Raw genomic sequence first — 25,968 nt, 5'->3', positions numbered from 1 at the left:
GGGACCGCCCGGGGATGCGGCCGCGCTAAGAACAAAAGCCCTCTCCGCGGTCACGCTTCGGGGTTTCGAAGCGCGGCGGGGAAGGGGCCCGGCCCGGGCAAACTTGGATCGCCGCCCCCTCCTCGGACTCTCCGCGGCGTCCGGATCGAGCCGCCCGAAGCTTCCCCGCACGCCGCGGGCAGCGCCCGAGAGCCCGTCGCCCCCCGGCCGCCGGCCGTCCCGCCGGGGCTGCCCGGACCCCGCTCCGCCCGGCGCCGGGGTCCCCTCCGCCGGACCTTGGCTTTGCCCTTCGCACGGCAGGTGGCGGGGCCAGCGGAGAAGGATGCGTTTCTTCCCGTGGGGATTTTGGCTGCTGTGTGTCGCCTCCGCCCCGGCTCGCGGTGACAGCGGCAGCAAGGCGAGGAGCTGCGCCGAGGTCCGGCAGCTGTATGGGGCCAAGGGCTTCAGCCTCAACGGCGTGCCCCAGGCCGAGATCTCCGGTGAGTCCCGCGGGGCGGAGGGGGCCGCGGCCGGGGGTGGGCGACGGCACGGCTCGGGGCGGGCCGGAGTTTGGAGCGACGAGTGGGAGCCGAGCGGTTCCTGCCGAGCTCGTTGCGGTGCTCCTCTGCCCGCGCGGGGGACGGGCGGTGCGCGCGGCTTTGCAGCGGCGGAGCGCGGGGACGGGGTGCGCGCAGCGTGCGATCCGCGCCGAGCGGGGAGCTTTCATTGTCTCTTTTCTTCTGCTTTGAGCGCGGCTGAAAGGGTTTCGGGATTTGGGTTTAGAAAGCAGAATAGTCGAACAGAAATGGGACTGGGAGCTGGGAAATGCCACAAGGGTATGGGAGAGGAGGATCGCTTGACTTATTCTTTTGGATAGCAGCAAAGCCAGAAAGGGCGTTTGTCAGTAAAAAGGAAACGGGAGAAAGACGGCCGTGTGTCAAGTTTGTGCAGCGCGGAGGGAAGGCTGAGCAGCGTGCGTTTGGTTTTGTGGCTGCTTTGAGAAATCCTGGATGATTTTTTTTCCTTACAGAAGATGTATTAATTAGCACAGAATACTCTGGTTTGTTGGTGGTTTGTTTCTTTTTTTGTTGGATTTTTTTTCCCCCAACTCTTCTGTTCATTTCCCCTCCTCTGAGAGACAAAAATATAAGCTCAGGGCAGATACTGAGGCTTTGTTACTTTTCTTTTTAAATCACTTACAAGTTTTGATACACCGGCACGTGACCCATATCTGAAAGCTTTCCCCCCACTTGTGGGAGCTTCCTTCTTCAGACAAAGCATAAAACATGCAGGCGTACGTGCTGGAGCCGACCCACAGGGACACCCCAGGAAGATTGCAGCTTGTAGTTCACATTTAAGCTACAGAACGCCCTATGTGGAGCGTTTGATTGCATTGTTTTCCAGGGAAACAAATTAGGTATCCGACCCAAGAATGGATAAGGCTGAACCATATAAATATTTCACAAATGTGAACAAATTAATACTTTCTTTGTCAAGAAACCGAGACTGAATTTCCAAAACAAAATGAGCAGAACTTGAGGTGAAACAGCGGGCAACTTCAAAATCATTTGGGCATCGTTATTAATGGAACAGTAATTCCGTTAAGCAAGAAAGTGGCTTCTTATAAATTTGCATCTAATTATTACAGTCACATTTCACGTGGGAAGTCCTTGGAAGGCTGACTGGGATGGCAGTGGCACTGCGTGCAGCAGCAGCACAACAGGGGCAGGCACATGGCGTCCTGGTGCTGTGCTTGCAGGTGTCCCACGTGAGCAGTACGCAGCGCACCGTGTCCCCTCCAACCACTGCCATTCAGAAAGTGACCAAGGACACCAAGATTTATAGGAACCAGGAGTTTTATTTCCGAAGGGCTTGGAACGCCTTAAGGAATAGTATGTAAAACTGCAGCATATAACTGGGCATCCTTAGGTGTTGCTTTACACAGAAATTAGAGATAAATGCTGTGAAAAAATGAGGAATGTTCCTGGTAAGTACTATGAAGAAGTACCTGGGGGGAAAAAGGTTCCGTATATCAGCAGCAGCAGGTCTCTGTTATTAGCCCATCTTGCTGATGGACTTGATGATTTTCATAGGTAATTATCTTCTGTACCTACTTGCTGATAAATATCCAGGAATGGCCTTTTCTGTTGGTGTGGTACTCACCCAGTGCCGTTAAAGCCTCAGAGTGCCTGAACTGGAGCACAGTGCTCTGTGAGCTCCGCGCTTTGCAGATAGGGCGGGAGGTAGTGCTGGTTTTGCTGTCTCCAAAAGGAAGAATCTCAAGCCCTTCCTGTGGTGTCCCCACCTGTAAGTGTGGTATTGTGCAGTTCAGTATCCCCCGTTCAGCTGCACCACGCACACTGCTGTCCTACCAGCCCAGCTGCTCACTGCTCCAGGACTTGGGTTCCAAGGGGTTAGTGTGTTCCAGGCTGAAATGGCTGTGTTTACATTATTTATGTGCTTTACACTTTCTAATCTATATTCTTTGTTACGATTTAAGAGCATGAAGAGTAACATGAAGTCCCCACAGCTTAGCAGAAGGTGGTACTGGTCAGTTGTACCATGACATGGTTGCAGGTGGACGTCTGGTTCAGGGATAGGCTCTTGGCCACATTTCTCGTGGAACACTGCTAATGTTTCTGCTGATGTTGTACATGTTAACACATCTACGTGCTTAATGTGTGGGTACCATTCTTAAGTGTGTTTAGGGAACATGCTATATCTCATTACATTGAAGTCCATGGCAAAACTCCCAAACACAAAAGAAGGATCTTCTCATATTAGTAGTCCTGACAGGGCCACATTCACCCAATTCTCAGGTGCAGATCTGTGCAGGAGAAAGGTTCTGGTGCTTGGGGAAGTGCTCCCTACTGCTTGGGTTTGGAAAAGTCACCCCATGCACTTCCCTACACCAGACTAACTCGAGCTAAGTTTTCCTGTGTGCAGGATTGTTCTTGCCCGCTGGCTGATGGACCCACATTCCCCTCCCAGGATTCCTGAAAAGTACAGGAAGATGGTTCAAGATCTGTCAGTTCTTCTGTTTTGTCTTGATTCCTCTGGCAAACATCTAGTTCTGCTTTCCCATTCTTGCTACGTGTGTGCTATCACAGGTCCCTTGAGGTGTGACTGAGGCTGCACCCCTGGATGTATCCATTCAGGCCCATGCTGGAGGGCTGGTTGTCTTGGGCCATGGTGAGGTTTGAGACAAGAGAGACTCCCTGCAAGAGTTGTGTCTTTGGGGAGAGCATCCAGCTGTCACTGCTGCCTTGCCAGAGTTCTTAGCGTTGTTGATGTGGGATAGGTGATGCTCTGCAGTGCTTCAAGCTGAGGTAGGTTCTACTTTGTCCCGGAGAAGACTTGAGAATTGTGGTTTGATGTGGATGTGCTTGGCCCTCGCTTGGACTTGTTCACTGCTGTGATTAATCCTTGGGTCTGCCTTACCCTGGGGTTGAACTGCGTGACACAGAGATGAATGTAATGCACCAAAAGAGGAGAGCACAGAAGAAACCCAGGCAGCCGATCCAGTTATGTATCTCAGGATTGTGCTTCCCCAGTTCCTTCACTGAAAGGAGGTCAAACAATTTGTTTTCATCTTCTGGTCCTTTTAGGCTGCGTAATTTTGTTTTGTAAGGAAAACATTGTCAAGTGCATGTGTAAAGAGTTGTTTGGAGGAATGTTAGGTGAGTAAAGAACAGGTCTGGCTGCAAGGCTGGACTTGACAAGGCTTTTGGACTGTGAAGATGGTAATGGAAGCCAATACTGGTAGCATTTTAAATTCTGGCAGCTGCAGTATGGAAGGCATAAATACAAAGATGGACAAACCTGTGCCTGTGGTACAGAAAATAAATTCGTGGCTCCTCCTTTCCCCAGGAAGGATATGTGCCACGAGATTGGAAGGGGAGCCTCTCTGAGGTTGAGGTTGGGCTTGGTTTGTAATCATACAGGGCAGGAACAGCGGCTCAAGGCTATGCTGTGTGGGGAGCTCCTGGGTGCAATCCCAGCCTGTGTGCACTAATGGACTTAGGGACAAATTGGAGCACCTTTTTAGCCTGCTGTGTTTGGGAAATTGTTCCTGGTGAATTGAAGCACACCGAATTTTGAGAAATCCTCCAGTTGGCAAATACGTTGGTGTTAACGTTGGAGTAGGCTTTGCTTGAACTGTGCATCTTCCTTTTCATATAACTTATGCAAGTTTAAAATAAAATATGCATATTCATACACACTTTGTAATTGTGTTAATTTGTCAGTTGAGAATGTGTGCATACAAAGCAATTTATGAAAATCAGATTTATGGAGAAAAATGGGCTCCCTCTGGTGGCTTGTTGTGCCTTGGAGCAGCACGTGCAGCTGCGTTTGAAATTTGGAAAGCTTTATGCTCAGATATTGATGAATCATAGAATCACCAAGGTTTTCTGTTGGTGATGTTATTTTTCAGAGAATCTGCCTCTCTGTCACAGCGATATGAATGACTAAGCTCTCATCACGTAATTATCCTTATCAGCTTGTCTGACAAAACTATTTCAGCAGCTTCTTTTGTTGGTGAAGCAGAACACGATGTTTCCCAGAAACTGTGTGTGCTTGCATAGCCAGAGATGCCCACGCACCAGCACCTGTGAAGCTGCAGTGCTCACCTTGGCTCTGCCTTTCCTGCTCTTGCCCTGTTGGTGCCTGGCTTTGCAGAGCAGGTGCCAGTCGGTCTCTCTGGGCTGGCTGCGTTTGGTGGGAGCCGCGTGGCTTCTGGCAGGGCTTGTGAAGCTGTTGATTTAATGTTCTGTTGCTGTTGGTACAACTGTCTCACACTGAGGGGACAGGATAGATGTATTCCACTGGGTAATTTCAATAATTAAGTGTGCTTTGACTTAACCAAAGAAGGGAGGGAGCTGCTAACTTGATTATCAAAAATGTCTGTTTAGAGCCAGAGGTTTTATTTCCCTTGCAGGTCACAATGCTGCAAGGAGGGGGCATGGAGCACTTACCCATCAGCAGCAGCATCAACAGGCTCTGCACCATGCCTGTTGCTGCCTGCAGGACTGGGGAGGGGAGCATCGTGCTGTATGAGCTCTGGTACGGATGGCGAAGGCAGGATGGAGTAATAAGTAAGTTAGGTCAGAGTTGTGCTGTGTTTTTCAACACTTCTCCTCCATGTGTTTACTGCCTGACTGCAGTGTCGAAAGGGAAGAGTGGTTCTGTAGCAGCCTGGGGGGCAGAGGCACCTCCACTTGTGTGGTAGCATGGAACAAGATAGGGCTGACACTCGTTGTCCTCAAATCCTCCTGGAAAGTGTTGCATTTGTGCTTTCCTGTCTGTTCAGCAGGAACTGTTAGCATCCTCCTGGCAGCCGCTCTGTCTCTGTGATGGGACAAGACCTGGAGAAGTGGGACCCTAAAGGATGCAGGAAGCAGCAGAGGATTGAAGATTATTCCACTGTCCTTTGTAGTTTGCAGAAGGTTCCTTAGATGCCAATTGTGTTAGAAATAAAATACAAAATTCTGTGCAAGCCAAGATTTTCCTTTCCTTTCCTTTCCTTTCCTTTCCTTTTTTTTTTTTTTTTTTTTTAAATTCTTAATTTTACACATGTGGAGGACAGAATGCCCTCTCCTGTGATGTGTTGACTATACACTGTGATGTTCTATTCTATATAAGCTTGGGTCTGCAGGCACCTAAAATGCCTGTTTCTATGTGCCAGAGCTGTGAGCTGGGTCAGTGACATGTCCAGCAACAGGTTCCTCTTTTACTTAGGATTTTTCAGACATGGGAAACTTTCCTCCCCGTACAATTGGAAGAAGTGGGCTGTGCTATAAAAGTTTCCCGCGATGCCCTAGCTCTGTGTTCTAGAAAATACATTAATCACAATTGTGTTGACCATATAGAGATTATAAAACTAATGTAATTGTGCCTCTTCATCTGCGGTGCAGCATGAATCACAAGCCCAGAGCTGCCCAGCTGTTACGAACTCCTCTGCAAGCAACATGAGTAAAGCACTTGTTAAAATTGCTATGCATTCTTCTGAAGTATTAAAAAAAGAAAACAAGTTTTACTGTGGTTTTTCAGAGCAATGCGATAGTACTCACACACTCAGTCAATCTTTTATATGGCTAAAATGAAATTCTCTATGACAAACAGTTTTGGCTTGCAAAAAGATTGGTATTTTATGGGACTGTAAAACCATGCGGTGTAATTTAGTTGGCATGTTTCCACTGGCGTTACCCAAGTCTTACCTCTCAGCTGGTGCAGGCCAGCCTATTTCTGAAATAGGAACGCTACATAAATTCCATTGGTTGTGAATTTTTGTTCATAAATAAGAATGTTGTTAAGTGCCTATTAGATTAATCTTATATTTTTTAATATGGATCAGAAAGAAGCCTCTTCCATCAGTGTCTTCTGCTCTGTGCTCATGATACTGCGGTGAAGCCTGCAGAGATGTGGCCGTACAGTGAGTGCCCGGGGTGAGGGCTGAGCACACAGGGTGGCACACAGGTGGCAGGGCTTCGTACACCACGTCTGGCCTCGTTCTGCTGCCTCGCAGCCAAGCTGAGCAGTGCAGCGCAGTGCGAGGATGGATGTGGTCCCCATCTGGATGCACGTTTTCCGTGTGAACCTGGAAAAGCCCCTCCAGTTCTTTCCAGCGGTTTCCTCTACTATAAACTCTTAAACGGGATGTGATAGTGTGAATGACTCAGGGGAAGTTTGGTTTGTTAAGCTGTGCATGGGGTCCCAAGGTATGGGAGCACCTCAGGAGAGCAGTGACGTCTCCCGATGCAGCTCCTTGGCCCTGCGCAGCTGCACGAGCTTAAAATAGCTGTATAGCAGTTTATATTTCTCAAACATCTGCTTGGCTCGGTGACAGAATACCAAACCCGCCCTGCAGAACTCTCACTATCCTCTCATTTGTGGGAGGTCTCCCAGAGGCTCGGATGTCAGGGGAAGGAGGGGTGTTTCTGCAGGGAGGCTCTCTGAGGCCTGGCCGTCCTGCGGTCCCATCTGCTGTGAATTTGGGGAAGGGCTGCACAATGCTGGGAACCCCTGTGTAGGAGTCTGGCTGATAGAGCCACAGCCCCCTGGGACTTGTGCCCCGTCCTGCTGAGGGGAGGGCGGCTGCAACTGTGGGCAGAGGGTGTGCTGCAGAGCTCAGAGAAGTGCTCCGGTTGGCCTTTGCCCTTTCAACTGCTGCTAGCATATACTGTCAATTAAGCCTAGATAAGCAAAATTGATAATATGATGTTACATAAATACATGCATGAATCTCTGCAGTGCATCAGGCAGCAGAGTCCCTGCACAGGGAGCGGGAGCAGGGGAAGCTGCTGGTTCCTCAGCACTGCCATGGAGCTGCTCCCACCGTGCTCGCAGGCTGTGCCACAGCTGGGTGAGCGCCTGCCTTTGTCCTCCTTGGAGGCTCTGCGGTCAGCTCAGTGACTGCTGGACTTGCTGTGTCTTGAGAAGCTGCATTTGATTTTATTTGATCTGTTGACAGTAAGCATTGATTGAGTTGTCTCTGCTATGCACCGATCTCAGGGGTGGGAAAGGTTTGGATGTGGAAAGTGCGGCTTAAATTCTTGAGTGAGCTAGAGTTTGGTGACAGTATGTGATAGGCGTGGGGAGTTGGAATTGGGTGTGGGAAAGAAGGGCAGCGTGCTGTGAGCATCCTACTTGGTTAGCTGTGGTGTGAGAGGTGAGTTTCGCTGGAAAATTCCTTGTTCAGGTAAACTTGTCCGTGCTGTGCAGGTGTCTTGTGTCAGGATCGCTGCACTGATGAGTTTGCTGCTCCGTGCGACGAAACTTCCAGGGGAAACCTAACACAAATTGGCAAGTGACAACAAATGACAGCACTTCTGTAGGGCTAAATTACAGTGAAATTTTAACGAGTAAATCTTCACAGGTGCTAGCCAAGAGTAGTCTGTAACTGCACCCTAGTTAGAATAGAGAGCAGATACCCTTCAGATACTGGGCACGTTTCCATTGAAAGCCAAGAAAGAAAGCCACTGTGTTTAACTGCAGGATTGTTTGTCCCAGTATCCCAGATGAGCTGTCTGGGGGCTTGAGTTGTGCTTTAATAAGTAGCACTGCCACTACTGTTCATGTTGCACTGAAGCATTTTCTACTGTCACAGTCACAGATTAAGTATTTTCCACAGTTACCAATACACTACTTGACAGGGTTTAGGACAGCATTCCTAAATATATCCACTGATGTGTGTATATGTCCAGCAACACAATGTCTTGTATTATCCTGCTATCACTGATTGCTTTGAGCATGTCACATCACTAAGCTGGTATCTGGAGCACAATGACCAGTTTTGGGCTATGTGTAAAAAAAAAATGTGGCTGTACTGGGGGAAGCTCAGCAGAGACCACTGAGATGGCCAGGGTGCTAGACAGAGTATGTGAAGTATAAGGGGAAGTGGTGAAAGTCAGGTCTGTAGAGCATTCAGGAGTGAAGGAGACAGAAGTCTGGGGGAAATCATGCTGCGAAGCTCTAACTGCTGAATAGACTGGAACAGAGAAAATGGAGCCAGGCATGGGGGCAGAATGGGAGGTGGCTGGCACAAACTGGAGCTGGAGAAATTCTTATTTGATCAGTGGGAAGACTTTTTAACTTTGCTTGTTGAACGCTGGACAAGGAGCCTAGAGAGGTGGTGGGGTATTGATATCCCTCCTCCCTGGAGACATTCTGAGTTGATGTGGGCAGAGCCCTGGGGCATCTGCTCTGACTGGTTCTGCCTTGAGCAGACCTCGGGCTGAATGGCCACAGAGCACCTCTCAGCTTAAATTATTCTGTGATTCTATCAAATGCTTCATTTGCGCCATGCAGATAGATTGGGATTATGCACAGGTCAACATCAACGAAGGTCTTCAGAGAAGGAAGAGTGAAAGGAAACCCTTCCAATTCTCCCTTACGGCGGTTGTATTTTTTGAATTTACTTGTTAGCTTATGAAATATGATGTGTAGTGAAATTGAGGAGGAAGAGAAATGTTCTCGTATATAAGGCCTATGCTGCTACTCCAGAGATGTGTGCCAAAGCACAAAACTGAACTCACATCTGAGATGACCTTGGGCAAGTTGTTCAATCTCTCTGTATCTCCAGTCCCCATCTGTGCATTACCGTCTTTGGATTATAATATCCTGCTTTTGTAATCTGTCTTTAAATTATAAACTCCTGGAGTACTACATCTCACCGTTTCACGATATTTCGCTACACAGTACTTAGCACAATGGGACCATAAATCTTCATCAGTCCTGCGGTACATGAATGATAAACAGGAGCGGCATAATTTAGGGCCACACTCCGCCTTCAATGCTCGTGCTCATTATGGATAAAGCCATTTTTTTGGTTTATTAAAATGCTGTGCTGTTCAACTTAACAAGATGCATGGGCCTCACTGAATGGATTTTTATGAGACCATTGGATCTTTTTTTTTTTTTTTTTTTTTTTTTGAAGGAAGTGAGCTTGTTTTTAATTTTACTTCATCATTGCTTATTGATTACATGTTTCTAAACAATTTACTTAGCAGGTCAAGTAACAATAAATTCCTTTAACCTCTATATCTTTCAGTTTAATTATTGTCAACTCATCACTTAGGGCTTACTTCAAAGGATAATGAATTCTGTTCACCATGAGGTAGAAGAGAGTTGGACTGCAGAACGAGAGCTGGGTCCTGCAGTTCTTCTGAGGATATAAGCCAGTGCTGTGGAGTGCTGAGCTCAAGGTTAGAGTCAGGTGTCGGTGTGAGCTGGTCCCTCTGCAGTGCGTGCGGAGCAGCGTGCAAGCCAAGGTAGGAATTGCTGCCTGCTCTGTGCCCGGGCTGGCTGGGATGTGTGTGGCTCTGTCGGTTTGAAGGAGGGTAAAAGCACTACCAGGCCTTCCCCTGATTGCTGAGCTGCTGCTCTGGAGATGTTCTCCCACATCTCCTAAGGAAGGAGTTCTCTCCGCGCCGTGTCCCTCACGAAAGCCCTCTTAATGCAGATGACATTACCCGCCATTTGTAGACAGAGAAAATGCCACTTGCCAAATTTGCAGATCGCAGTTGTGTTTCTGTCAGCTTTGGCAGTTACACAGCTTCTGGAAACGCTAATGAAGGCAATCTGCTTTTAATTTAAAATCCTCCCTGAAGAAAAAAATAGCTGGCAGTGGAGGGATCCGGCAGTGTCCTTGTGTGAAACTCCTCTTTCCTTGTTCTCTGTGGTTTGCTTTAGCCAAGGAGAAGCTGTTAATTAAAAAATACTCCTAAAGTAGCCAAATATGCAGGAATGTACTTATGCAACAACTACCTGTACCAGTCCTGCAGAAAATCACTCCTTTGTTTTCATTTGGTGAGCAATTCTAATTAACCAAATAAAAATACTGCTTGCTTTGCACTTAATTCAGCATATTTGCCACCTCTCATATGATTAAAGGACAGAGGACGGAGAGTTTAGTTTAGATGATTATTTTATTTTTTCCCTTTGGTTCAATAAGGCTGAGGCGGTCAAGCAGTGCAAAGAGGGGAAAATGCTGGAGGAGGAGAACAGGTCCAGGAGCAGCTCCTGCAGCCTGCCCCAGCATGGTCAGAGGAGTGTGAGAAGATAGCATTCCTCAGAAAACATGTGAATTAAGTTCCTTTAAAGGCATTTTTCTTGGTTTAGAAGGTATCCGGTGCTTGGTTTAGAAGGATCCAGTGCTTTACGCAGTGGTAAACAGTGCTTAGAGGAATGTGTGACTGTGTGTAAAGGATGTGTTTAACGCTGTAGAAATCAAGGGGCTGGTCAGGGAATGTCAGAAGACATGAAAAATGAGCAAAGCTGTTCTGCCTGTAGCTGATTGTCCCTTCACACCAACGCTCGTTCTGACAAGGAAGGGGCAGCTAATGAAAACGCTGATTCAACCCAAGGGAGAGTATTGGCAGCCTTTGCTGTAATGTAAGAAATTGCTCTAGCTATTGACTTGCAATAAATTTTGCCCTTCCAGTAAAAGCCTGGACATGTGGGTGCCAGAGAAACGGCACCTGGCACCAAGGGCCATAGCTGCAGAGCTCCCAAGCAGCTGCAAAGCGGGGCAAGGCACTGTAGGGCTGCACAAGCGCTGTGGTCTGCTTAACAGCACCGACTCCATGCTCCCATCTGCTTTAAGGCTAGACCAGAGGGAGGAAATTCTGGTCTCATTGCCTCCTCTGTGAGGATTTATCTTGGAATTTTGAAACCCAACCTCCTGCTCCATTCCTAAATTTAAATCCACAGCTTCTGACTGAAGACAGAACCATATGTCAGTGAAGCACTGGGGCACAGCCGTCCTCTGTGTATTTATAATCTGCTGTTGCATTAGTAGCTTGTGTAGAAAAAAGAGCTGGAAGAGAAGCCGGCATGGCGAGGTGCTTTTTGGGATGCTCACTCTGCTGTCCTGTTAGGCAGTTCGGCTCTGCCACGTGTGGACGTGTTGGGCAGCTAGTCCGGGGGTCGCCTGCAGTAATACAAAAGCACTGCTCTGTTCTTGGAAGTGCAGTGCTTTCAGAAGCAGCCGTGGTTGGAAGCGCTGCCACACAAAGGAAGGCCTGAGCACAAGAAGCTCCCAGCCACAGCAGAGCCATGGGACTGCAGGCCAGGCGCAGATTCCCTGGTCACCTTGGGGAGGGGGCAACTGCCTGACAGATGGAGAAAATGTGTTCTGGTAATTAGTTGGTGATGGGCTCCTCCCAAGCAGTGAAGGTTTGTGTTTTTTTTAATTAGCTATTTAATATGTTTGTGCAGTGGCATGCCTAACTAACGTGCAGTTACCATGAGTACACATACAAATGGCAGTAATGGGTACAGATGGCCATAATTACCCATGTTGATTTCTGCAGTAATCACGCACACAACATCAAGTTGGGCTTAAAAATGGTTGTGTGGGGCAATTTGTTTCCCACCCACCCCTGCGTTGTGCGTGAATATGTTTGTGTGACCATCCTGTGTGTGCCTGGACCTGCTGCTGAGACGAGCACTGCTTTTTGGTGGGCATGCAAGATGCTCAAGCTAATTAGCTCTTCTTCAATGTCTTCCTTGTGGTGCTTTGGGCTATGGATTTTGCCTAATGCCAGTACAGCAGCAGGGCTCAGGTGGTGATTGGTCCTAGCTCAGTCTGCCCAGCTGTGCAAGCTCTCACAGTGATACCATGATACCATTAGGGAGGGAGTGTGATCATGGCACCTTTCTGAGGTCTCTCACTTGGTACTCCCCAGCACCTACAGATTCTGAAGGGAAGTATCAGCAACCTTCCTAATCCATTAGTAGACCCGTTGTCCTTGGGTCTGTCCGGCCTGTTGTCCCACCAGCTGCATACTGTCTGCTTCCGTAAAGCCCAAAGCAGCAAGCTCCAGCAGTGCACCATCCTCTGTGTAAAGAAACACTTTCTTTTGTCTGTCTTAAGCTGAAAAAGAATGCAAGCGTACGTGACTCTTCTGCAGTTGGATCATCTGCCTTAAATGGTAAGGAGCTGTATTCATGAGATAGTTCAAGGTTTGGGGAGCTGCTCACACCCTCCCTTCCCCAAAGAAATGCCCAAGGGGGAGGATAAGATACCAAATGGCTGTAGTGGTGCAGCTTACAAACACAAATGGAGCTGCTCCGAGCAGCTGGGGGATGTTGGTTGGCCACAGAAACGGTCTCTGCCAGCAGCTTTTTGCTTCTGGTGGGCTCCTCTCAATCACAGTGATTGAGAAGATGCTTCTGCATGAGGCTGAGATAGTCTAGGAAATGTCAGAGACAAGTCAGAGAAAGTATTTCTGGGTTTGCTGAGTACTGCTCCACATAGAAGCACTGAACACCATCTGCTCTGACGTAGGTCAGCATGGAGGAGGAGGTCTCCAAACTGCTGCTGTGTGCACTGCTGGTGTACAGGGCAGCGAGCAGGCAGCTCTGCTCCGGGCAGGGTGTGTGGCTGTGTGGGTACCTGCCTCGCCGGCCGCTGGGGAGAAGGCTCTGGCAGAATGAAAGCCTCGGGGATAATTCATGTGTCTGCACTTCTCTGTGGAATGGCATTAATCTTTGTATCAGGAGACTGCTTCTTTGTCCCCCGGGGTTAAATCTTGAAGGTTTGTGATAGCAGTTAAAAAGCTGGGGGTACAAAGGGAAGTTTAAAGAAGCCTTGCAGGAGAAATTCGTGTCACGGAGTGAATAGGCTGTACGCTGTGCAGTGTAATGGAGAGCCAATCTCAGGCTGATGACTTTAACGCAGTCAGTAGTGCAGAAAAGAACTGTAAGCACTTCCAAATCCTATGGTTGTCCTTTCTACAGCAAAAACATCTCTTTTGTGATCTGTGTTGGTTTTTTTTTCTTTTTTTTTTTTTTTTCGAGCTTTCTTTTAGTAGAAATGTGCCCTGCTAAATATTTACTTTTCAGCCAACACTTTCGCTATTTGGTTAAATTGTTTAGAACCACTCTTTCTTGACTGTTTGAAGCCTGTTTTGTTAGGCTGCTGGGTAAAGCCTTCCTATTTTGACAGCCTTTTTACTCATTCTTTAAAGCTGCTCTTTGATGTGAGCTCAGAAACACAGATCTCATTCTTTTTATCGTTTTCCCTTGTCAGTTTAAAACCAGTTATGAGTACCACAAACTATTAAAAACAATCTAAGCTAACCTCCCAGGTGACAGATGTTCAGGGCCTATCTCTTATTTTCAGGACTCTCTGTGGAGTCGGCTTTGCAGAAACAAGCAAGGCTGCTGCTTGATAAGGAAACATGATTGGAGCAGCTCAGAAAGTTGTTTTGTAAAATCCATCTGGCAAGAGGCAGAGTAGTGAGCTGAGCTGTCCTGTTGAGTTGAATGTACACAGAAACTAATTCTCCATGTAATTGTGCCTCTTTTAAATTTGTTTTCTGCAGTGTAGCTGATGGTTGGTTGGTTAGTACCGATTTCATTCGTGCTTCAGACAGGAAGAATTACGTCTGACAGGTTAGCTCATAAGGATATGGAGTTGGGAAGGACAGCTGGATCATGAAAACCAGTCCTGCAGTATCCCACTCAGCCTGGTGCACAGACTTGATAAACTGCTCCACATGTCCTCAATACACCACCAGCCATGAGATGCTGCAAAGGCCAAAGCAGAAGAACTGACAGATGAGATCGGAAGTGCTGCTGGTGTCCTGGTACAGTTCAGAAATGAAACCAGGGAGAAGAACTCCCCAGTCTTTTTGTGAGACAGCAGCCGTGCAGTTCTAGCAGCCTGTCACTGTGCCCCGTGGACAGAAGGGTACACTGGTTCACTCTCAGGGAGGTTTTCTCTCTGTCTTGTGCTTTTACAGCTTTCACAACACCACCATCCTTGACGTTGATTTTAAATGGCATTTTATTTTTTCAAAAGAAATACTGAAGTATAATTTTTCCTTGACTGGTGTTGTACAGCTGTGTGGCACTGCCCAGATGCCTCTGCTGTGCCCAGGAAGCTGTGTTTCCCTCACAGTTTGCTGCTCAGAGGTGCTGCTGTAGCTGTGAACAGCAGCAGCTGGGCTGAGCTTGGCTGGTTTGAGGCTCTGGCAGGCCAACACAGGGCCTTTCAACTCTATCAAACTGAAAGTCTGGGAAATTCAATAAGTGGAGTATGTAGCTTTACCCTCAGAAGATCTGCCAAGCTCTTTCGCTCTCGCCTTTTTGGTATGAATTAAGTATTTTCTTATGGGCAGCTTCCTCATATTCCTCCACAGCTGTTTGACAGCCCTTCGTGGACATCTGCAGAAGCTGGGATGTTTGTTTGCAGCAGTAATGTTTGAGTTATCAGATCTCGTGAGGCTCTTCCTCCTTCACACCGAAACAGGGGTTGATTCCTGAGGCTGCTTGGATACCTCTGAGCTTTCTGCCCCGATGCCATATTTTCTGGTGCTGTGTCCGTGGTGCCTTCTTCCAGCTATGTTCCCATGCGGGCTGTGCCAAGCTCCTGGCCTTGCAGTAGGAGCAGGCTGCCTCCCCGCAGTGTCACTGGAGCTGTGCAAGTGGGAGCAGTGGAGCCAGGCAGCTCTGACAAACGCGCTGCAGCCCAAGCATTCCCCAGCGGCCCCTCTTTCCCTCTCAGCTGTCGTGCTCAGCTGCTTGTGGACAGGGACAGCTGCTGTTGTCTCAGCGTGAATTTTGCTTTGTTTTGTTTTAATCTGTCCACCTCATTTATGTGCCTGAATCAGAGCGGAGCTGTCTGAAGATCTAACCACTTGTTAAGATTCTTGTGGGAGTACTTCTGAAAGTCTGGCCCTTGGCTTCTGAACAATCTTTGTCAACTCACATCAGATTGGAAAATGAGGTGTCTCCGTGTGGTTTTCCTACTTCTTCCCTTACATTTAGCTGAGCATCAGGGTATTTGGCATTTGCAGCATCAGAGAGCTTATCTATAATTCATAAGGAAGAGCTCTCCACCTTTTCCAGGCTGGGAGTTAACAGTTCCTTTTAAAATGTGCTTCTAAAATGCAACCTGATCATAGATCCCAACCTCTGCTCAAACTCTCAGGGCTGTCTGTCACTTTGCTGGCATAAATACCAATCTCATGCAAAGAAGCCCCAAGTGTAGACCAGTGGGTACTGCTGCTTCATGTGTGTCTGGATGGTAGTGGACAGGGCTTCCCAACCAACTGGCTGGCTGGGCTTCTCTGCTATCAACCCCACCAGGGCTGACTGTGGTTCACAGCTGTGAAGGACTTTTGTCAGGATTGATAAAGTGAAAATCTGACTTGTCACACAGAAAATTTTGCTGAGTTTAGAATACGCACTAATGGCTCTGGAGGCAAAAATCCCTGCAACAGAGTTGAGCCACGGGTTTACAGTTTGTCTGCTAACTTTGAGCAGAGCGTAATGTCAGTCCTTGTGCTTCTGCTACGGCCTTATGCATACGTGTCCCATACATACAAGCAGCTTCACAGGCTCTGTGCTGATCATGGTGACACAGTGGGCACATGCTTGTGGCTCTGCACCTCTGCGAGATTAAGTGTGTAGGATCTGCCCATGCTCATGGCTTCTCTCTCTAATGGGGTATGTGGGGGAAAGAGATAAGATAGCACCTTGTGCTTGTGTAAGGGGAAGTGAGCAGTAGAGGGCTGAGAGAGAGTGAAATGAAAGATTCACCAAATGAAAATTGTTCTTTGCAAGCTGCCCTGCCTGGGGCAGCATCCTGGTGCAGAGAGGGGGAGGGCAGCCCCTGAAGTTGGCTCTGTCACTCGAGAGAGGGGAGTGGGCTACTGCATGCACGTGCAGGTGGACTCAGCCTGTGGGGCCATTCCTATGCTTCCTCTGGCAGCAGCTGCCTGCCAGTGTTGTGCATCAGAAGGTTGTCACTATCTCAAGGCTATAAAACATGGACCAGAGGCTTCTGGGACCAGAGACCTTGCTGTAGTAGGACCAAACTCTTCCCCAGCAAACCTCCTGTGGCTTGGGTTTGTGCGTGCTTCTGGAGTGTGCTTCCTCTGCCCGGTTCATCAGTGATCGAGCAAAACGAAAGTGTCCTGGCTGGGTACATGTGTTCACCCATAAGGGCTTCCATCTGATCAAGCCTTTGTGGTGCCCAGCAGCTGCACGGATGCTCCTCTGCTGCTTGGGATGGAGCCATCTCCATGAGCTTGGGAGACCCACGTGGGGCTGCTGGATATTTCCTTCCTGTGCCACTCAGCTCTGAGCCACACAGCTGCCCTGGCATCGGGACAGCAGGCTGACAACTGAGCTAAAAAACTGAACTCAGTGCTCGTCTTCAAGGTGCATGTACAGAGCCAGATACCAGCGGTGGGAGGAAAGCCTGAGAGAAGGGATACCCATCACCCCAACGCCTGCGTGGCTCAGCAGCCTTTGTAGCTGACAGAGCTTCTGGAGGAAGAGTAAGGGAATAGGGGGAGAATATTATAATTGTTTACTGTAGAAATACTGTGATTATTTGCCCCGGAGTGCTCTCCTAAACTGAAGAATCTGTGGCTACTGGTATGTCAGGGTTAAACAGCCCTTTTGTCCTTTCCCTTTGGGACTGCAGAATGAACACTGCTCAGTGTATTAAGGAAGTTTCAAGCACCTTTTTCTCCTTCTTTAGCACAGAGAAATATAGCACATGAATTACCACACCAGTTCTTTCATCCTGTCACAGAGTAAGTAAATGAAGAGGTCTGTCCACCTAAAATATCGGATCCCATTTTGTCAAGCCGGGCATGCGACATCACAGTGCAGTTCACGTGCTCTTCTTCAATTTTCAGTCTCCTTGAATTTCATTGCAGGAGATAAATCTGTGGCAGGAATGCTGGACTGCTGAGTGCTGCAGGGCAGGAGCAGGTCCAGCCATCACCTCCAGAATCATGTCAGGCATTCTCCTTACAGAGAAAGTGAAAAGTGAGGCTTCTGCAGCCCAAAGGGGGATATAATGGGGCTGTCATGATCAGCTCTTCAGGGCATCTTTGCCCCATGCTGACTGTGGGATTTTTTTTTCACAATTTCGTTTTTTTTTTTAATCAGGAAAATTGATAGGTTGTCATTTTGCCCCTTTGCCTGCAATTATGGTTTCTTCATTCTCTTTCTGCTGCTGAGACTCTAGTTTCTTGGAATTAATTTCCTTTCTAATTACTTCCATTGCGCATTTAGTTTGAAGCGATCCCTGGGCGTCCACTACTCCAAGATGTAAGATAGGTGGGCAGGCGATTGTCAGGGCTCTGCCTCTAGGAGGATCCTTAGCTGTGATACTTCTACAAAGTATTTTAAGTAGTATCATCTGCTTTGTACCCACATTATCAAGCAGTACTGAAGTATTGCTTTGATTTTCATTGTTGACTTTCGGCATGTTGATTTCTGTTAGCCTGCCCAAACCAGCTGTGTCAAAGCCATGTGGTGGCACGAGCCAAGCTGGCTGTGGTGCAGGCAGCTGAGCTTGCCTGTGGCGTGAGCAGCCTGCTGGGGTGTGTGCACCCATTGACCTTGCAGGCATGTTCATGAGCACTTGAGCAAGAGCATCCCTTGCGTGCTGTCCTGGCTGGCACGGTTGCTGCAGCACACTGCTGGCCTGGCCTTCCTGGTGCCCAGGGAATCCTGGTTAAGACGTGCCCCTCACTTTTATTTGCTGTTCCCCAGCAGTCTCCACATGTCATCCCTTTCAAAATCCATCATCATTATGCAATTGAATTAACGAAATATTTCCTCGCTGGGGGTTCCTGTGTGGGCCTGGGCTGCCCGCCTTTAATAGTTTAAGAAAAGCTGGAGAAAGTCTACTGGGAGGTAATTTCAAAATTAAGCATTTAGGAAATGTGCTCCATCCAGAGCTAACAGATTTAGCTGGAGACATTTATGCAATGTTTTGCAGGCTTATTAGGACCTGCATTCCCCCAGGTCGTTTACAACTGTGAAGTATCTGCTATCTTCTGCCTTTACGTGAGACTTGTTTCCTCCTTTTCCTCTAGGCCCTAAAATGGAAGGGACTACTGCCAGTGACCAGCACTAAGGCTGGGCTGGTCACTGCTGGTTAAATAATACCCTGACTTGCTTTGGGCTTTAATTAATTCCTAAGGAAGAAAGGAACTCATGGTGTTATGCTTCAGAGCTACTGTTATGAATTAAATGTTAATTTGAGGATTGCTTCTTTGCCATGTTGGAGCCTCAGCATAATGGGATACTCAAATACTTTATATATGCATATATATTTATATTTACTTATATATGTAACTCATCATTGAGTTTTCCATCTGTGACACATATCCAGAGAGACTTAACAATAGCTATTCAAATAAAGTCAACAGCAGAGCTATTTGCTGGCCTGTTTTGTGGTTTGGGAAATGAAGTTGCTACAACGTGAAATGATTTGCTCAAGGTTGTGTTGAGAACTTGGTGTTCAGAATTCCTAATATCCTTCATTTTCCTTAGTATGGTTTCACTCTTCGGAGTTGTTCAGCTTTGTGAGTTTCTGCAGATACAAACTGGTGATGCAGGGTGGTAAGAGAGAAGTTGGAGATTAAGAAGGACTTCAGTAAAACGGAACTCTCCCCTTGTGCCAGTCAGATTTAGGCTTGCATTTCCCACTGCTGTGTCTTGGGCAGTGCTGTCCTACATCTGAAAGGCAAGGTCTGCCAACTGGATCCAGCTGTTCCTAACCTGGCGAGCCAGGAGCGGCTGGGTAGGTTAAAATGTGCAGGGATGCCATAAGGAGCCTCAAAAGCTAAAAACTGTGCTCTGCTACAAATGAACATCCTGGAATGCTGAATAATCGAGACTTTACAGTTATGGTGGTGCTAAGTGAGAATTAGGTTTTGCACGACTCGTAGTTTAGCATGAAATTCTTTTCTGTTTTTCAGGCCCTCGGTGCAGACCATGAATAGATGCAATGATTTTTCACTGATGGTGATACGGGAAATTAGGTTGCATTGCTGGCCAGGATAAGACAGAACCTGAGCATTTTGCCAGCAACATCCTTCCCAGTGTGCAAGCAGCAAAGCAGCCTGCAAGCCTGAGCTGGGCACAGCTGGTCAGTGCAGGCACGTGGCTGCAGTGTGTTTGGGTGCAAAATGCCCCTGCTGGTCTGCAGCTGCTGTGGAGCTGAGCGTTGGGAATGCTGTTCAGAACTGCATGTAAGCCTGTAACGAAAGGAGGGAGGAAAGGTCCGTGTCAGAATTGCATAATCCTCTTTTCAGTTACCCCAATCTACAGACAAAGAGATAATATACTGTTTTTTCCCCACAGCGTGAGAAAAGCCTATCTTCTGTCAACAGAAATTCTCAATTTGTCGTGTATCTTAATGGGATATCCCCTTCAGTGCAGCCTGGTCACTGAGCTGCTTCTGGCTGCTGAACCAACGCTTTTTGAAACGCTCCTAAAAACAAAAAAAGGCTGCATGTTTCCATACTCACATGTATCTGTTACAGTGTCTTAGCCATGGATCTCCAGGGCGGCATCTGGGTGGGAAATATCTGCTGTTACTCAGAGGCCTGTCTCCTGGTGACACAAACGTTAAATGTAGGAGTGCTTCCAGTGGAGAGCAAGCCTGGAGATTTGCTGCTGGGTGCTGTGCTGCAGGGGCGTGGGGAGTCAGCATGAAAGTAAGATCAAAATCAATAGAGTGAAGCGGTTCTAAGTGCCTTTTTGCTTAAGGGCTGATCTCAAAGTGTTACCCAGTGTTTCAGCAATCAGTGGGTTTTATGAAGACAGATGAGCCACAAAACAAATCCAGCTTTCAGGAATTTTGATAAATTCTGCTTTTTTTTCTAATGACCCTGCATAGCTCTGTGTGTAAAATTTACATGGAATAGTTTGTAGATTAAATGACTAAGGAATCATTTTTCCTCAGCAAGCCAGGGAGAGCTGTTGTATGTCCTACAGTGAATGCACACTGAGTCCAAGGCAGAGGTGGGTGCATAAGTTTGGCTTTTGTGTTCTCATTTAAACACGGGGCAGCTGAATAGAGGGGCACAGAACATGGCTGTTGTCAGTGTCTGTTTGGTGGGGCTTGTTTGCTTGCTTGCTTGACTTCCAACTAAATCCTACATGCACCAGGAAATCACTTGGTTTGGGGGCAGATGTATGTGGGGTTTAAATACCAGTTGTGAACACAAATGGCAAGAAAGAGAGAGAAAATAAAGGGCTGGTTCTGTGGCCTTTAACTCAGTGCTGTCAGTTTGGACCATGAGGCTAAGATGGAACATTTCACCAGCTGCTGTGCTGTGAGCACACCCTGGGGCACGGAGCTGCGTCTGTCCTGTGAGCGGTGTGCACCGGGGTGCCCAGTAACAGTGATGCACCGAGTCCCTCCTGGTAGTTACTCTCCATACCCCCACTTCCAAGGGGGTGGTTGCACACAGTGAAGAAAGCTGGGTGCCATGCTGGGCTGGGGCAGGGTAGCAAAAAGAGTGTTTTGCCTCCACTCTGGGCCACCAGGCACAGCGTGGCCAGTGCTGTGGGTTAGAAAAGCTCCTGGATTTCTTGCTATACTCAAGTGTGTCTAGAAGGTAGCCGTGGGGAGCACTTGGTCATCTGTCAAACCTGCTCGATGCAGTGATGCATACGAGGCTCCGCCAGAGCATTGCTTTTTTGTTCCTTGTGTTAATCCCATTCATCTTTTGGACAGCAAAGCCTGGCGGTCCCATGCCACCTTTAGAATCCCCATGTTGAGAAATGATGGATGAGATTTGCCTGCTGTTTTTTAAGCTGCTGGGTTATTTTCGACGTGAACGTTCTGTACCAACAAAAGGGAAGAGGTCGATGAACCTGCAGTTCTCTTCTAGCTACTGCAACAAGTGGCAGTGCTTTGGTGCCGTGGCAGTGCTACTCAGAGGAGACCATCTTCTTCCCTTTTTGCATTTGCAGAATTGCCTGGGTTTGTGGGGATGATACAGAGCTATTGCAAACAAGGTGCTCAGATCCCAGCTGTGTCTTTTGTAAATGTCCTGTGCCGCCTTGGGATAGTTTTGGGGTTGTTACTCGTGAGGTTTGCCTCTTTTTGTGCCTTTCATTACCAGTGCAATTGCTTTAGCACTAAGGTGCTTTTTGTCATAGGGCAGGCTTGAACACATCCAAAAGCACAGACAAATCTTAATAAAAATTCTGTACCTCAACAGGACTGCACAGCAAAAGCTGTGCAAGGCTGCTCATTTGGCATTTAATAAAGCCAAAAATTATCCTAAGTTGAAAACAAAGCCAGAAGAGACATTTGTGCTGTGAAAATACTTTGGTCGTCCCCGTTTGGTGCAGCTGGTAGCTGTTGGATTTGAATGCCCACCTGCTTATCTGTAAAGCTCAGAGGAATAGCTCTACAAATGCAAGTGGCTCCACGTTGCATCCCCGCAGCTTCAACCACGTAGCGTGGAATTGTGGCACCTAACTTCAAGACATACCTGAGAAAATCCTCGTCTTCAGCCTCTAGTTATTGAATTGGCTGTTTTACTCCACATGCATGTCTTTCAGAAGCGAAGAAGGAAAATGCACAGCTTACCCTTCTGCAGATGTTCCTGGCCCTGCCCGTGCTGCCTGTCAGTCTGATGTGAATGGACGGAATTCAAGTCATTAACTCCTGCAGCTTCCTAATGCTCTTGGTTCTTTCTGCATGCTTTTCTTGTTTTCATAAGCCAGGAATTTGAAACAGTTCTTACATGAGGAGCTAGATTTTGCTGGCACTGTTTCACCTCAAGCACCACCTATTGGTGTTGGCGGTACGGAGTTGTACACAGCCTTTGTGAAATACGCTTCTTCATACGGCTCTGAACTCTAAAACCCCATGCACAGACACAGATAGAAAATATGAGCGCCTTGAAGTCTGGGCATGATCACTGTGTAGAAATAAGGGCAGCTCAAAGTGTGCTCCTTTGCTGTGTGTACCATTTCTGACTGTTCTGTGTCGCTTCTGCTGCAGTCAAATGAAATCTCTGGAGGGAAGAGACAATATCATCTTCTCCATTTCTACTGCAGAAAGCACACCACTGTGGTCTATAGGTAACTGTTTATATAGCGTTCACCTTCAACCTTTCCATTCCCCTTTCAAATAAGTAACAGCGTTGCTGTATTTGCACTATTCGTTATATTAAGCATTGGGAGAAATAGTGTTATTTAAAGAGTAAGGTAAGCTGCAGCTTCGGGGCATAACTTATTTAGCAGGAATGACCGCTGCAGTGGTCTGTTTCTGTTTATAGCAAAGGCAGACAAGATTTAAACCAGCGATTGATGATTAATAGAAAACTGTTGCAGAAGAGCTGTGGTTGAAAATACACCATTTGCACGGATCCCTCTGGATGCTTTCCAGATTTTCGTTTTAGAAGGCACTGTTAGTACTCTGTCTGATTGATTTCTTCTGCCACCTTTCCTTAGATCGTAACAAGGTGCTTTGCAGCATGAGTCCGTCACCAAGCTCAGGACCAGTACAAGGTGCCCACCTTCAGCTCCACAGGCTAGCAGCAGCTGTACCATGATGCTGGTCTGGGCTGTGGTGAGGTAACTGCACAGACAGCACTTTCTGCCTTCTTTTGTGGCCCCCTATGTCGCTACCCTGACCCCTATCTCATCCCATTCTCTCCATGGGCTAGCCAATGGCTGGGACAGTGAGTTACTGCAGGGATCTGTGCCTGGGCTCCACTTTCTATTGCCATTCTGGTGTGGAATTCTACAGTCAATTTCCTTGCGGCTTAAGCAGAATCTGCAAGTTTGCATTTTTTAAACGCTCAGTACTTTCAGGACTTGTTAGCATCATCTTTATTACCAATTAAGAGGAAGTCACTCACCTGAAGATGAGGGGCACTGAATTTGCATGGGAATTTCCCCTCCCATTCAATATACTTAATGATGGGCTGCTGACTGTGATAAACGCCAAGTCTGACAGGGCTTCATGTCCGGGCCCTGAGCTGAGCCTGAGTGAAGTGCTGAGTGGTGAGCTGGCCTTTCCAGGCTGAAGAGAACTACCAAGTGGTGCACTGCTCTTTCCACCTGTGCAAGCCGAGCTTTGGAAGTCAGTGTCTACGTAAGCAAATTATAGCGTACTCTGTATAGGGAATTCTTGAAATAGCTAACGAGTTTACCTGCAATGCCTGAGGTGGATGGCCAAAGTGTTCTGCATGGAGAAATTCTGCCTTACCAGAGAGGGGCAAACTGCAGGGTAGTCCTGATGGTCAGTGTGACCTTGGAGAGCCGATGGGACTTACCACAGTTCCTGTGTTATGCCATACAGTGCAAAGAATGGGCATCACAAGGCCAGCTTGCTGTGTTTTGCACAGGCCAGCGTGTGGTTGGATATTCCTGCTGTTCTGGTTCTGCTCCGTCTCCATGGATTGTACAAAGAGATTAACCTCCTAAAATAGAGCCTGAAAATTTGTCAGGGTAGGTACTTATGGAAATAATGCAAGGATCTCCTTCCTACAATTTTCTATAATGTTTTTGCTTCGACTTACTCCTCATTCTCACGGGTAAAAAAGTAACATGGAAATCTTTTTCATTAAGTCCCTGCATATGTTGTGTGTAATGTGGCTTGCACAGTAATTTTAAAGCAAGCATAAATTTGGTCTTCCAGGCATATTGGCTTTTGAAGTCCTGAAAGTGCTGCATTTCTACCACACTTAGCAGTCTAAACTCCTCTGTTTGGGGAAGGTTCCTTGAGGTGTTTACCCAGAGGCTTCACGTCACAGCATATACAGAAGTTTGCTATTTACCTCCAGTCTGACCTTTAAAGACCCTTATTCTTTCTCCCAGAAAGAAACTTACCGTGGTAAAGAAGCACAGCTTTGGCATTCAGTCCCACGTTGCCTGAAATGACACAGGAGGCCTCCTTTTGCTGAGTACTCTGCAGTGCCTTCAGCCCCTAAACAGGCTCAGAGGCCATTGGACTGAATGTCTTGTTCTAGCACTGCTGCCCAAATCAGCTCCTTGTAACACAGCAGTCTCCTCACTGGTTGTGTGTTTGGTTCACTAATGGAAACTTCCTAAGAAATGGAGAAATTTCTCTATTGGAAAAAAAGTTGGGAATCGCTGTTCTCAGCTTATAAATAAAATAGCATTATTTTGAATGCAACTCTGTTCTTTCAATCAGCAGTCTAAAATACACCAAACTCTGGGGAGATGTCTGCTGAGAAATGGGAGCCTCCTGCACGTGTCCAGGAGCTGCTTTGTGGCTGCCGTTAACTGTAGGTCAGCTGGGGAGAAAAAACACTGCAGAAAGTGTTACTGTGTGCTGATAGCTGCAGTGCTTTGCAGTGCTGCTTTCAAACAAACGAGCCACCTTGATGTGGATGGGGAATGTTTGGTAGCCTTTCAAAGAGCCTGTAGTGATAAACTTTGCTCGAGGGCAGTTTCACCACTGTTAACCAGTTAGCAGCGTGCAGCTGCGATGGTAGCACATGCAACATACCAGGGCTGCTCCAAAAAAAAAAAGCTATTTCTCCTATTTATGATGTTGGCCCATGGCATCAGTGGCGGATGTTGGCGGGTGGCAGCAGAGGTTGAACCTTACCTCCAGCATAGCGCTGTGTGTTGTTGCTGTGTGGCAGATGGCAGCAGAGGGGCAGTCTGACAGAATGGCAGCTGACACGGAAGAGCGGATGGAGCAAAGGTGTGGGATTGAATTCCACCATGCAGAAAGAATGGTGATGACTACATTGAGAAATAAATAGCATTGCGTAGACGAGAATTTGCTCTATCAAATGGGATTATTGTACTCTTTGTATTTGTTGTAGTTTCCATGGAAATAAGTAAGAGGCGTTACTTTTGGTGCAACCTATATGGTTTTAGAGGTCTGTGTGGTATTTGAGCTCTGGCAGAGTGAACAACTGTCCTTTCTGTTCCAGTATGAGACATGTGGAGCATTGAACAAAAGCCAGTTTTGAGCATGTTTCTGATGTGTAGCAGGGTAGTTTTCTTCTGCTACAAAATTTGCAGTGAAGCACTGAACTGCAGCAGCATTTCATCCCTGAGCTGCCTGCATCTCAGTGCTGGGTGAAGTGACCCCGAAAGAGAAATGTGTACTTTATCTTGTTAAGTTCGTAAAGCACCGAGATGGTTTTGAGATTTCAGCGCAATGTAAGTGTGAGATCTGATTATTTGGGGGAAGATGATGTGAAAAGTAATCCTAAGGAACACTTGCTCGCCCGAGGGTAAAGCAGTCTCCCAGGGGAGTGTAGCAGGAGACCTTGAGGTTAGTGCTGTGGGTCAGGGCTGTGCTGTGACACACCTGAAATCCTTGAGCTGATGATTGTGCTCCCTGAAGCGTGTGCTCTTGATAATGGCAGTGCACAGCCGCTCTAGGGGAGGACGGCACTTGATTTAGGCTTTTTCCATCCAAGGCCTCTAGCTCAGCCAGCTCTCAGATGAGCTGCAGCAGGCAACAGGTAAGAGTGCTGTGTGGTCCATGTTGGTGTGCGACTTTTCTGTTGTTGTTCTTTGTACCTGGCTGCAACATGTAGTGACTCGGCAGCCTTCCCCTTGCCAGACTGCCCAGCTGGCTTTAGCCACATTTGTTCTTGTAATAATATCTTGAATGTAATGCAACAGGAGGCAGCTCTGATGCGGTTTGTCCAAAAGCAGGTTTTAAATAAATTTTGTTCCTATTGGTAGCAGCTTTAATCTGAAAAAAAAAAT

The 25,968-nt window shown here is 47.4% G+C and overlaps 1 protein-coding gene across 1 annotated transcript in view; it reads left to right on the top strand.

Annotated features, from left to right (window-relative positions):
- Positions 1-249: 249 nt before the first annotated feature.
- The window catches only part of GPC1 (glypican 1), a 158,856-nt gene continuing 133,137 nt past the window's right edge, over positions 250-25,968 (top strand). The window contains exon 1 of the mRNA XM_042885372.1: positions 250-479. Within this exon, the coding sequence (XP_042741306.1) occupies positions 323-479 (157 nt within the window). The 5' untranslated portion in view covers positions 250-322. The remainder of the gene's footprint in view (positions 480-25,968) is intronic.

Source organism: Lagopus leucura, unplaced genomic scaffold (assembly GCF_019238085.1).
Source record: "Lagopus leucura isolate 7727_CA_CO unplaced genomic scaffold, USGS_WTPT01 Super-Scaffold_100049, whole genome shotgun sequence".
Taxonomy (NCBI): domain Eukaryota; kingdom Metazoa; phylum Chordata; class Aves; order Galliformes; family Phasianidae; genus Lagopus; species Lagopus leucura.
This window is presented reverse-complemented; position numbering and strand designations above follow the sequence as displayed.